Raw genomic sequence first — 14,528 nt, forward strand, 5'->3', positions numbered from 1 at the left:
CTCCTGCCAAGATATTTTTTTGCCTATTATTAGGACCTATCTCCTCCAGCAAGTCTTTCCTAAATGAAAAATTTGAACTATTCAAAATTACAATATAATTTTTTTTAGCGCCTTTGTATGTGCATAAGTCATCCAGGTAGTTCAGAAGAGAAATGAGCTCAGCCATGGCAGGTCCACGCTCTGCCCTGGGACCAGTTTTCCCTATATTCTGTATGGAGGCACAAGTTCTCCATTGCAGATTAAATAATGAGCGTATTTTTCAGTGCACATATTTTTCATTGCACATATTTACTTATGTAGTTTCCTTCTCTACTCCGAATACTGGGTGGAGAGACTAAAACCAGTAATTGGGGAGAGCTTAGAACATATTAGTGGGTCACTGAATTAATTAATGGGGTCATAATCAAAAATTCATTAATGAAATAGAATATAAAAACAAAAATGTCTTGCATACAGTAAGTTCATGAAACTTCTATTTCTGATGCATATACCTATTACGTATATGGGAACTGAGTCATGATGCAATGTGTATTTCTTACTGTTGGTTATGGTCAAAAAAGCTGAAAGCCACTGAATTCGAAATACTCTAAGATGTCTTTTAAATCTATACAATTCAAATTATATTAAATGATTTAGTCTAAGGATCAGAGACACAGCATTTAAAAAGGGGGCAGAACTTAAGGATACTCAAAAAACAACCAGCAAAATCACTTTTTCTTAATAAAATGTCATTATTAAACTTTACCCTTAGAACTAGATTCATAAAGCTTTTACAGTAGGAAAAAAGTTTAGAGATCATCTAAGGAATGATGCTGAAGCGGAAACTCCAGTGCTTTGGCCACCTCATGCGAAGAGTTGACTCATTGGAAAAGATTCTGATGCTGGGAGGGATTGGGGGCAGGAGGAGAAGGGGACGGCAGAGGATGAGATGGCTGGATGGCATCATTGACTCGATGGACGTGGGTCTGGTGAATTCCGGGAGTTGGTGATGGACAGGGAGGCCTGGCGTGCTGCGATTCATGGGGTCGCAAAGAGTCGGACACGACTGAGCGACTGAACTGAACTGAACTGAATCCAAGTTTATTGCTTTAATACATAAAAGGAAAACTCAGGCCCAGAAATAAAAACATTTCACTTCATTCATTCAAGTAAACATTTGCTAACCACATAGTGGATACCAGGTTCTAGGTGTGAGTCTGTGAACAAAGAGAAGATGTCTTTGAAAAGCTCAAAGTCTATACTACATATATGCAAGTAAACATTAAGAGTAATTACTGGAATCAAGGTCATTTATAAAGAACAGAAATTAACTAATTCACTCTAGGTTAAATGGCAGAGAAATATTTTTTTTTGAAGAGGTGGTACTTATCAGTCTTACAAACGAGGAGTTAAACAGGTAAAGGAGGAAGAAACAACATGTACAAAGGTACCATAGTCATATACAATAAAGAATGACACATTCAGGAAACTGTATGTTGAGTTTGTATACCTGGAGTATAGGGCACATGCTAGCATTTATGTGACATTTAATCTTGAAACCACTATGTGAGGTAGGCACTATTAATATTCCCATTTTGTAGATGACAAAATTTGAAGCACAAAAGATGACGTGATCTGCCCAAAGTTAAGTTGTGAAATGAGAATGTAGTCTAAGGATCAGAGACATTCTTAGACTACTCAGAATGTAGTCTAGAGTTTGATACCCTAGACTCTAGAGCCTATACCCTTACTCTCTCTGTGCTTAGTCACTCAGTCATGTCTGACTCTTTGTGACCCTTCAGATTGTAGCTGGTCAGGCTCCTCTATCCATGGGATTTCCCAGGCAAGAATACTGGAGCAGGTTGCCATTTCCTTCTACAGGGGATCTTCCCAACCCAGGGATTGAACTAGTGTCTCTAGTGTCTCCTGCACTGCAGGGAGATTCTTTACCTGCTTTTAGAGAAAAGAGGCAGGATTTAAATGATAAAGGACTTTGTACGCCAGTCTAAAGACTTTAGATTTTATGCTAAAGGTGACAAGTGAAAGGTTTTAAGCAGGAGTGACATATTCAGACATTTTTAAATGAGGCTAATCTGGCAGCTATGTGGTTGGACTGGGAGAGGAATTAGTGGCAGGGAAATTAGTTACAGTCAGAAAGGTACTATAATAAATTCAGGTAAAAGAAATGGCAGTGGCAGTGCTGGCACGAGAACTCAAGTCTACTGACCACCACAACCACTTTCTTGTCCAGTATCCAGAAGAACCTCCCATTTTTCCCCCTTAAGTCACCATGCTAATAGTTTAAGAAATCCAACCTCAGAAACAACAACACATTCCTTTCAGGTCCCTTTATTAAACAAACCATGGTCACTAGAAGTGTTGCATTTGTGAAAGTGACTAACACAATCCAATTGGAGAGCGACAGAAAGTCTATTGCTATCTGCAGTTTCCTTACCTTCTTGACTTTTTCTCCTTCCTCTATACATTATTCCTGGAACTTTCATGTTCAATAGTCGATTTGAAATCAATGTTTTGTCTAGACATGACTATTATAACCTAACAGAATTAAATCTACCACAGAGGAAGTGTAATGTGGTCCCAGCTATGGCAAAAAATATACTCTCTGGTCCGGTCAAATTTTGGTTTAAACAAAGATGATGAATGAACAGTAATAAGACAGACTTTTTGAAAACAGCAAGAAAAACAGAATATTAAAAAGGTATGTGAGTAAGAGCAACGTAAAGTTCAAGCCATTTGATTTCAAGAGAGTAATACCAGCTCAAGTGTGTGCGGTATTCCAGAAACCAACAAATGAAAAGAACAGTAGAAAAGACTATCTGGTCAATTCTCGAGCATTCTAAATCTGATCTGTTTTCATTTAAACCAAGCGGAGCCCTCTTGAGCCACCCTTGATACTAAGTAACTGAGTAGGTTCCACAAGTAAGCAGCCTACAGTAGAGGAGCAACAGAGAAGATAAGCAAGAGTGGAAAGGAGAAAGGGACTCACATGAAAGGGAAGGAAGAAATGATAAGTTACAAAATATGGAATAAAACTGAGGAACACTAGTAACCTCAATATCAAACGCTGCCAACCTTACCTGACTGAGTGGCACCATGACAATGGCAACATTAGGGAGCATGAAAAAACAAATTTGAGTCACAGGTTTACAACATGCCAAAGATGAGAAATGAGAGTAATGACAAAAGTAAAAAAGCGATGAAAGAATTTTAGCATCTAAAGAGACAATTTAAAGATTACTAAAATCTCATTTGGTTTAGTTATGCTTTACTTCTCATGAAACAATGAGTCCAATGGACACAAAAGATGAAAATGTCAGCTAGTACCAGAGATATGTCTAGGGAGGTGTGTTACAAAGAAAAGTATGAGATTTATTTGCATGTTTTGTGAGAGCAACTTCAGAATTTTTCCTCTCTATGGTGTATAGCGCTATTTACCTTAAGTACTTCACTGTAATTCTTATCCTGGCTGGCTAACTTCCTTAAAACCAGAGTTCAAAACAAAATAAGCACTTATTAATTATGGTCAAATGTTAACCTCAAAAAGGACAAGGGTCTGCAATAGATCATAGAATATTACTTAGTAGTATAGCCTAAACGAGTCTAATGGTAACCAAAATCCAGATAACAGATTCTTAAGAAAATTATGTAATTAAGAAATCACTTTAAAAGTTTTTTAAAATTAAAAATTTGCTAGATAAAGGAAATATTCTTTCAAAAAAAAAAAAAAAACTCAAGGTGTAAATTCAGTTTTTCCATTCAGGGAAGATGTAATAGTGAAAATATTTCTTCCATATGACACTTACAAAACTTTCAGGCATCATGTTAATCCATCTCTTTTCTTCTCCCTCTGTCACCCTCCCTTCCTCCTCCTCCTTCTCTATCTCTCACACCCCTGCTGTCACCACATCATTCCGTGATTTCAATAAGGATAGGAGGAAATAGTCTTAAAGATGATTATTAAGAGCAAAGAAACTACTGGATCAAAAGCAAAAATAATTAAACTTGATACCTTGACCAATCACTCTTCATATCCATGAATATACAGTCTTCAAAAGTACTCCATCATAACAGATGATTGGAAAAAGTTTATTTGTTAACAGTCAGCAAAAGTATTTTTATTAAAGTGCAATAGGATAAAATAACGTATATACCTAGTCTATTCTCCTAGTGACTCTAATTTTTAAAGATAATGAAAAGATGAAAACTCTCAATACAAGCTCACCTGGAGATCAAAAATGCCATGTACTTGTAAAATTTAGATGACTAACTGTGGGAGGGAGAGCAGAGACCTTTTACTAATATACTAATGCTTTTTAAAATTAAGAATTTAGAATAGGGCTTCTTACCCTGAACACTATTGACATTCACAGCCAGATAATTCTTTGTTGTGGAAGGCTGTCCTGTGCATCACAGGATGATCAGCAGCATCCCGTCCTCCACCCACTAGATGCCAGTAGCACACCCTCTCCTCCTCCCCCACAGCTGTGACAGCCAAATACGTCTCCAAAGGGCCCCTGGGGAAGAGCTGCCGGGCTGGGGAGCAAAAGTCACCCAAGCTTAAGAACTACTGGCTTATAAGCAGAAAAAAATGAATTAAAGGGAGGGTGCTGTTTTGTTTTTCTTCTGGTATTAATGTTCCAAGATAATATATTTGAATCTGATCACAGACTATATTTAAGAGATTCTGTCTTATAGAAAACAAAAGCATTTAATATCTATCACTTGTTAGTCAAAGTTCAGAAGAGTTCCAGAAGATTCACTGTACTCCAATGACCCCTCTAATCACACATAGATGCACATATCCACACACACCCACACGGTATTGCCATGCCGATCAGAAGAAAATGCACAAAACTACTTTATCTCCATTTCTTATTTCATTAAATATATAGACCAGACTGTTTCAGTTCCCACAGAATCCAAAGGAATTCTCAGCTTATTCAATGCAACTCAAATACCACAATAGCTGCATCACTCTAGAGAGGATAAACCTAAACACTGGAGCAAGTATTAAACTCTTCCTCAGATTTCAACAAATTTGGAGAATGATACAAATTAACCACAATGCTTTAAAAACAAAATAACTAAGAAGTATATTTGTGTTTTGAAACAGAAGCTGAGTAAGGATAAGGACAATGAAAACATTCAAAATCAAAAGGAATCTGAAGGCATTTCAGGATGAGGGCAAAACTTAAAAATATTTCCCCCAGAATGAAAGGAGTGAATTATACACTTGGCCATATCCTAGAGGAACACTCTACATATCAGTCTCTAGTATCCACACCATGGGACGGAAAATGAAAAATCCAAGTCCACAAAATATTAAAGAGAACAGTAAACATCCATCCTAAACACCTGAAGTAAAACTGCTCTTTACTACTATTCTTCATTTGATTTTTAAAAAATCAAATATCCATAAAGAAACAAACAAAAAGTCAACTTTGGAAATGTTTTCTCATAAAAATAGCCATCCTCATGCTTCCAGCAGGCCAGATTAAATATTACACAGAAAAATCAATTAGAAAAAAAAATAATAATCCTCTTTGAGAGTGTATCTGATGCGTAACAAAAGACCTTTTAAAAAATTAGACATTTTAAGTATTAAAAATCTTCATGTATAAATATGGATTAAAGTCTTTAAGATTTATTTCAATTATCTTCAACAGAATTATATTTTAAACTACGACTTTTTTAAAAAACCTATTCAACAATACTTAATGAATTTAATATAAGTGCAATATCTATGTACTCTCCAGTAACAAAATTACTTTATTGGAAAATTTTAGCCCTATTAACCTCCTGACTCAGTGAAAATAATCCTACAAGAAACTAATGCTCAATTCTTTTTACTCCCAAGCCAAGCAAAGGAAGCTGTAAGATCTATAGCGACAGCCTGCTTTTCCAGAAGTAATACCTTGAGACTGCTCAAGAATAGCCTCCCTCAACAATTAGTGTGACTCCCGTGGGTTTGGGAGGGAATAATGTCCACAATTCCTTGGTCAGTGGCCATGATGCCCCTCCTCCTCAAGGGCAGGAGATCAGAAAAAGGGATATGAATAAGAGGAGTTCACCAACCAGAACATATAGGGGCAGAGGAGGAAGAGTACTACAGGAAAAATAAAAACTACATGGTTAGGTTAGGTCACAAAAAGCAAGAGGTTTAATGTTATCCAGTATTCATTCATTTCAGAGACACCATTGTTTATCTTCCTCCCCAAACCCTGCACAAAAAGAACCGTCAGCCTGCCTTAAGCATGTTCCTTCTTCCATTTAAACAGACATGATTCTTTTGGTTAATCTCTGGCAATGATCGCCATTTCACAAACACATTCAGCCCACCCGGAACTGATCAATACCACTACAGACATAAGACTAGACTTTATCCATTTATTAACCACAAGGAAATGTACCATTCAGCAAATTCTATACATTACAAAAGATTCTATTAAAAAGGGGGGCAGGGAGGACTGATGGACACCGACACACACACACACAAACACACACACCACAGAGGTACACAAAGAAAAGACTCCCACCCTCTAATTTCCCTGTGGCAAACGAGATAAAAGACATGGCCATGAAACCTGTCAATTCGTTGTCCCCCTATAATTCTATCTCACAACGTAATAACTGAATATTGAATTTTATGATAAATACATCCACTGCCACTTTAAAACTGTTTCATCTACAAACTAACTCTCCTCTTACGTACATCTGCACACCTTTGAGCTAGATGCTGTATTCATTTACAGAATTTCAAATACAAAAGCCTAGATAGTTTTCCAACCACTGGTTGCAACCACAGAACGTTCTCACAAAATCAAAATCTCAAATATAAATGGGCCAAATTCTTCTTCCAACCCTGGGCCAAAACCCATTTTATGACTACAGTGCATCTGACAGTATGTACAATTTCAAATGGGTTGTTCTAAATCGCAAACAATGCTCCAACACAACGCGTTTAAAATAAGTATTCCGTAGGTAAGCAAAATCTATGCCAGAAAAGAGCACATAAATGGTGGTTGAAAGCCAGCACATTAGCAACTCACAGTGGCAGACCTCTTCTGCACTGGGTTACTGTTAATACTCCAACAACAACAACTACAACTATTTTTAACACTGCTGGACACTGAAGTTGCAGAAAACGTGAGGGGACACCCAGATGAAATTGCTGATATAATGCATTGTTTCTCACGGTCAAAATTAAGTAGCAACTGACTTGATCTGCTGTGATAGTCACTGAAACACTGATTAAAAGACGTTAAAAATCACACACACAAACAAACAACAACAAAACACCCTTATTTTTGGAATATGCCGCACTAAAAGGACGTTTTGGAATATGCCTTTCGGGTCTCAAACCTTTGCATAAATTGTCACTTGTGGTATTTGCGGCTTAATTGCAAGCCAACCAGCGCTGTCATTCAGCGTTACGGCCACAAACCATGACTTTCTCACTTCCACAACAACAGAGCAGTCACTCTTATCAGTCGCCAACCAAACTCGAAAAGAGAAAAATTCATGGAGGTTTCCAGATCATAATCAGCCCGGGAGAGGGGGGGTGCGGAGGGCGGCAGCCGAGGGGCTCGGGGTGGGGAAACCTCCCCAGGCTCCGCTGGAGCTCGCCGACCCGACAACAACCGCGGCCTCCGGCAGCGGCAGCAGCCCCGCCGCGCCGCGCTCCATGCACCTACCTGAAGAACAAGAGATAAGAAAGACGGCAAACGCCAACTTTGCAGCAGCTCCCATTTTCCCGAGACGCAGGGGAAGCCGTAGGAAGTTCTCGCTAAATATCCAGTTCCCTGGGTCTTCCTCGGAGACAAACCTCCTGGTGTAAAATCAACCGTCATAAAACATATTCGGAAGCCCCGACCAAAAAAACGTTCACGGGGTCAAAAAAAAAAAATAGAAAAAATAAAAAATAAAAAGAGCGAGCACAACAATAAAAAAAAAATGCACCACGGGGGGGAAAAATCGCCACACACAAGCACAACACACAAAACCAAACAACGAAAAGCCAACAACAACAAAAGCGGGTTTAAATCACTGTCAAAATCACTGTCAGCTCCGCTCGCCTCTCGGGTCTCTCCGAACAAAACGCCAGGCTGAGGCGACGAGGAGGCGGCGGCGTCCGCTGCCGCCCGGACAGTCCGGGAACCGAGCTGGGTCCGACGTCCGGACCGACCTTCAACCCGGACACCCAAAGTCCGCGGACCACTGGCGGCCGAGCTCGCGGCGGTGGCGGCCGAGACGGCGGCGGTGGCGCGGAGAAGCAGCGGCGGGCGGCTGCGGTGGTGCAGGCGGCGGCCAAGTTCTGGTCCAGGCTCTGGCTCCGGCTCCGGGCTCCAGGCTCGGCCGCGTTTTCGGTCCCCTGGCCTCCGCCGGCCCCGCCCCCTAAACTTCCGGTTCCGGCCCGAAGCTGGAAGCCAGGCACAGCGAAGGAACGCTCGGCAGCGGCGGTGGCGGCGGCGGCGGCAGTGGCGGCGGCGGCGGCGGCCGGGCGCAGAGCGCGTGCCGGGCCGTGAGCGCGAGGAGATTGTCGGGGAAGCGAGGCGGGAGCGGGGGAGGGGTAAGAGAGCGAGGGCGGGGCCGGCAGGAGGGCGAGGAGGCGGGGCGGACGGAGGCTCTTTACAGCGAGGCCTCGTCGTCCGGCCTGCTTGGCCTGCTGGGCGGTGGGGCTCGAGTGGGTGGCAAGTGAATGTTGTTGGGGTCTCGAGTGCATGGTTTCCTAATCGTGCTCTACTGACCTTTCAGCGGAGCGCACTCCCGAATGGTCAGGGGAGCCCGAGAGGAACAGGACCCGGGGCGGGGCGGGCGTCTGCGGCGCCTTGTCTTTCCTCTGGGGGGACGCCTCGTCCGCTCTTAGATCCCGGGCGCCGGCAAGCCGGGGTGGGACTTGGTCCTCCGCACTTGCCGACCTGCGGGAGCTGGTGTTTGTACCCCCAGTGGTAGCAGTGCGTCCTGCCCCTGAGGCTTTTGCTTTATGCATTTTGTATTTCGGTTAAAAGGGAAAGAAAAGGGGTTGGGAGGCTGGTGGAACTCGAGGAGGATGGGCTATCCACCCGGCCAGGATTTCCACGGTAATTATCGTGATGTGCAATGTGAATCCATTCCCTCCTTCCCTTTTGTACACAAAGCATTGTTGAGAACTGTTCTGCGTATAATAGGTTCTCAAATATTTATTACTCGCTGAAGAGAAAACCTGCAGATTTTGATCGACATATTTGATCAGACTAGTATTTACTTTTTCGAATTTTAGTTCGTTTAGGGCTTATTTTTACCCCTGAATCCAAGTTGATTTCTTAGATGCTATGCTAGGCACGGAATGGGATCCAAAATGTAAAAGTAGGATATCTACCTCAGGGAGTTCACAGTATTTGCTATAGTCGGAGCTGGCTACAGAATACAAACCGAAGAGAGTATTAAAGGTACCAGCTTTGTTATTTACCACACTTCAGCGATCTCCCTGTAGGTGCAAGTCTTATGTCTGCTTCCCCGTTTTATGCCAGCATTCAGTGTCAAGCCTGATGTGATAGGTGCTTAATGTGAATAATTGTATAATTGACTAGGGAATAACTGCCTTTTTTCTTAAATACAATATTCCCACATGTAATCTACAAGTTTTGGGGTTTTACTAATAAATAAAGAAAACATCTCTTTTATATGGCTAATTCATGTTGTACTTGTGATTTACTAATTCCCACATTTACCCACAAAGCCAAGCCTTCTCCCTTGTATTTATAGTGTTTTATTTTTCTCTTCCTCTAAATTACTGTGTTTCTATTAAGTTCATCCTGTAATTATCTGCCCATTTCTACAACTTGTCAAGGTTATTAGTAATCACTGTGGCTCTTTAAACCCTCTCCAAGATTTCCAGTTCTCAAGTCGTGATGCTCAGAATTTGAATGATATTGTGCAACAGTTAAGAAAAGTAGTTGGTCTTCAAAGTGTCTAAATGGTCTCATGTTATGTAGTTCTTTGGACTTCATGAACTGGTCAGAGGAATAAATAGAAACCTTCCATTCTCTGATTAAGACTTGCCACCAACATTTCTAGAATGGAAGAGTGTATTTTATTTAGTTCTTTCAGGATTTTGATGTTAGTTATGCCCTGAGTCAGGCCCCACTGTTGTCTTATCTCTGCATCACCTCAGTATTTCTTAAATTGGGAAACCAGAACAAGTGGAATAACAGGAATGACTAGCAATAGGACTAAAACTTGAAAAAATATTCCTTATCTTACCACCCAAATTTCCCGTATAAGAATGCAAGAGAAGATGAAAAATATTTTTCCGTAATATGAAAAATGAGCAACAAGTCAAAGTCTTCACTAGACTATTCTTTAATAAAGAGTTAGCATAGCTCCTTGGTAGAAATTGTTAACATCCAGTAACAGTAATTACCTGTTTTGTTCCTGAATGTGTGTTCATTCCCACCCTCTGCATTTAAAAAAAGAATATCTAAAATACGATAGATAACCAACAAGAATCTACCGTGTAGTACAGGGAACTATACTCAGTATCTTGTAATAACCTATGTGTGAGTATGAATCACTTTGCTATACACCTGAAACACAACATTGTAAATCACCTATATTTCAGTAAAATTTTTTAAAACCTAGGAATAATGAAAGTATTCTATTTTATGTTGTTTCTAAAGATATGGCTATATTAATTAGATCAATAAACTAATACCAGGTATCAACTTAATATTGACTATTTCCCAGTTCACATGAACCAGAAATTCATTTTTGGCTAGTTTTTTTCACTTTTAGAAATATTCAATTTGTAAGTGCAAAAAATTAAAAAAAAATTTTTTTAACAGAATAAGACTTGAGAATATATGACTAATTCCCACTTGAATTCCAAAGCTTAAAAAGATAGAGGTAGCTGCAGCTAATGCTACTGTCCCTCTTTCCTTCCTGTTTTCTATAATCACCTTTTCTTATCTACAAATCCAACACTTTCCTAACAATGCAAGCTGAACAAACTGGATTTAGGAAGGAAGGAAAGGAAAAGGAAACATGAAAGGAATTCTGGTTTGCCTGAGCTTTAGACAATTATGTGTTCAATAGCTTTAGCTAACATCACTCAAACCTGATACTGAGGCTTGCAGTCACTGCAGTGCTAAGAATTTCAAGTCCACAGTCCTGACAGAAGTTCAATTGAACTTACAGTTCTTCCCAACTGGAAGACACTCAAGAAGCCAATTTACCCTAGAGATTCAAGTGTGTGTTGACTGGATGAGGAAACAGGTAAAAGAATCATAGACTGCTTCCTGAACAAAGTTGATTGCTTCATATGCTTGAAGCTCACAAGGTTCAAAAACATAGATTAAATCTCCAACTGCAAGGTAAGGCTGCAATTGAACTGGGCTGAAATTGACCTCGCCTTTGGGACTGGGTAGTATGCCACACATTGTGAGGAAATTCACCTTAAGGTGTTCACCTGCCTTTGGATATACCAACAGCCACAAATAAGACATGCCAGATCTCTCTCCATTTTCAGGAAGATGACAATCCCTTTGGAGAATGAAGGATACTGAATTCCCCTTATATGAAGGATTTTAAAGTACTTCTGCTGCTTTCACCTACTGTAAAAATCTACTCCTATGTTCAAATAACATGGACATTCCTGAAGTGGCACAAGTAATGAATTTGTTATATACCTAAGCTGTAAGGCATAGTACAAGGCAAACAAATTTAGTAACTTGGTAAGTCAAAGGAAGGCAGATAATAATCATCTTACCTTCCGTGAATATTCTAGCTTTTGCCCTGTAACTTTCCTTTTCTACATATCCATAGCATTGCATTGCGCCAATCAGGCAAAAAAAAGACGTACTGAGAAGAATAAAGGATGTGGAAATGGCTAAGGGGACAAAACATTAAGACAGACTATTTTAGGTCAGGAAAGTGAGCTAGAGGAGTTAAGAGAAACTAGCTATGATGGAAATAAAGTATCCAGCACTTTGATTAAAAAGCTATACCAATGCAGCTGGTAATAAAATCTCAACAACCAATTGGTTTCTTGGTAACATCCTAGGGTGTCGGTTGAGGCGTTAAGTCGTGTCTGACTTTTGTGACCCCATGGACTGTAGCCTGCCAGGCTCCTCTGTCCATAGGATTCTCCAGGCAAGAATACTTGAGTGGATTGCGATTTCCTTCTCCAGGGGATCTTCCCGACCCAGGAAACGAACCCAGTCTCCTGCTTTTCAGGCAGATTCTTTACCAACTGAGCTATGAGGGAAGATAATCCCAAGGGTAACATTTGACTTTTTCTCCCGCTGGCACCTTGTTCGAAATCCAGTAAATATGTGGGAAATAGGTTTAAAATGTAGGGATGATTTTTTTCCCCACCCTCCAATTTATATTTGTGACAGAGGACTTAGTTTTATCTCCTATTTCTAAAGTTTTCTATTTTATTTCTAAATTTTATGACTATTTTATAAATGCTACAACTCTTTTATTGCTTACTTTTTTAACTATTTTATTTCTAGTAGTTCTCAACTACTTTTCATATTACAAAGAATAGTTGAGGCTTTGAGATACACTATGTAAAATGCCAAGGACTTAAGTCATTCAAGTTTAAGTAAAACAAAACTACTCAAAGTAAAGTTCTCAAACAAGTGTTAATCTCAAACTGTCACTGATCCTCAATGAGACTAGCCATAGACATTGACAACAACCATTTACATTTTGTAGAAACTTAACAGAATAATTTTACTTCACTGAAGGTAATAATAAAGGGCTCATATTTTTATTTTTATTTCATGTTTTTAGTAATTCAATATTACTATATTTTATAAAAAAATCTCATAGATTGTAAATTTGGCAAATACAATTTGAAAGGCACTGAAATAGAGAATAGGCTGTAAACCCAAGACTTTCTCAAATGCAGTGCCCTGCCTCCATTTTGACAAATACTTAAAATTTAAATAAGGCTTTGAAGCTTAGTTCTAAAATAGTCCTACAATATTCTATAATGCACAACTACATAAGAATCAATCATTTTCACTATATTGTCCATCTTTATTCATTTATCTGATGTAAGTATTACATATAAGACTTGTGTGAAATGTTGATTGTATAATGATAAATGAAATGGATATAATCCCTGCCCTCATTGAGCTTACAGTAACATAAAGAAGACAGGAAAATAGCAAGTAAGCAAATAATTGTCAAATGGGAAGGATTATTTATAAAAATTGACAGGATGTTGAGATATAGGACAAGAATGGTAATATTAGATATGAAGAGAGTTCTTATATAAGAGGATGATTCAGGAAGGACTTACTAAGGAAGTGGCATTTAAACTGAAACCTACAAGATGAAAAGGAGATAGCTATGAGAGGAGCTAGTTAAGAAGGAACAGTATGTACAAAACCTACAATATGTTCAAGAAATTGAAAAGGCTCTTGTAGCAGTGAAAAGGAGAGAGGGAAACAGGCCCCAGACTACAAGATCTTATATGTCAAAATAACGTTCTTGGAGTTTATTCAAAGCGAAGCATCAAGCCATTGGAGGATTTTTTTAAATTATTTTTTAATTGAAGGATAATTGCTCTACAGAATTTTGCTGGTTTTTGCCAAATATCAAAATGAATCAGCCATAGGTATACATATGTCCCCGCCCTCTTGAATCTGCCTCCTATCTCCCTCCCATTCTACCCCTCTAGGTTGTTATAGAGCTTGAGTTCCCAGAGTCATATAGCAAATTTCCATTGGTATCTGTTTTACATATGGTACGGTAAATTTCCATGTTAGGTCTCCATACATCTCACTCTCTCCTTCTCACCTCCAGTGTCCATAAGTCTGTGCTCCATGTCTCTCCCATTGGAGGATTTTAATTAAGGTAGTTATATGGTCTGCTTTATGTTTAAAAGATTACTCTTGCTCTTAAATGGAGAACAGGTTGCAAGAGATTATCAAAGAAAGCAGCTAGTTAGAATGATGCTGCATTAACTAGATTATGGTACCATGAACTATTATGGAAAGGGGTAGACAGATTCAAGATGTATTTTGGAATCAACAGATTTGCTGATGAACTGGATGACTCCTACTTTTTATCTCTAGCAAAGGAGCAGCAATAGTTTCATTTGTTGCCTTGGGCAAGATTTAAGGGGAGAGATACATTATAAGGAAGGGAATAGAGACATTAATAGTGGAAGATTTCCATTTTAAAAGTGTTAAAATTGAAATGATGTGAGACATACAAATGGAGAATATAAGATAGAATATAAGAGAATATATAGAATATAAGAGAATATAATATAAGAAATTGGATGTGGGTAACTGAAGTTTGGAGGGACATGCAATCTCAAAGATATACATTTGGGAATTGTCAGCACTCAAATGGTATTTAAGGCCATGGAAATGAATGAGAACCTCTAGATAATGAGTGGACAGAAAAAAGAAATTTAGCAAGTAGAGGATTAAAAGCCAGGAAAGGGGATGAAAAAGTCAAAGTACTAACAGTTTTAAAGATTTCAAAGGAAGGAAAGGAAGCCAGGTTGAAAGAAGGGGAGAAGGCGG

The 14,528-nt window shown here is 39.3% G+C and overlaps 1 protein-coding gene across 2 annotated transcripts in view; it reads right to left on the reverse strand.

Annotated features, from left to right (window-relative positions):
- Nucleotides 1-8,389, reverse strand: part of ACVR2A (activin A receptor type 2A) — a 96,102-nt gene extending 87,713 nt beyond the window's left edge. Inside the window, exon 1 of one of the 2 annotated variants that reach the window (XM_027561311.1) lies at nucleotides 7,695-8,389. In XM_027561311.1, coding sequence (XP_027417112.1) covers nucleotides 7,695-7,749 — 55 coding nt within the window. In that variant the 5' untranslated portion in view covers nucleotides 7,750-8,389. The remainder of the gene's footprint in view (nucleotides 1-7,694) is intronic. The other variant, XM_027561302.1, reaches the window with a different exon arrangement.
- Nucleotides 8,390-14,528: the final 6,139 nt, after the last annotated feature.

Source organism: Bos indicus x Bos taurus, chromosome 2 (assembly GCF_003369695.1).
Source record: "Bos indicus x Bos taurus breed Angus x Brahman F1 hybrid chromosome 2, Bos_hybrid_MaternalHap_v2.0, whole genome shotgun sequence".
NCBI lineage: Eukaryota > Metazoa > Chordata > Mammalia > Artiodactyla > Bovidae > Bos > Bos indicus x Bos taurus.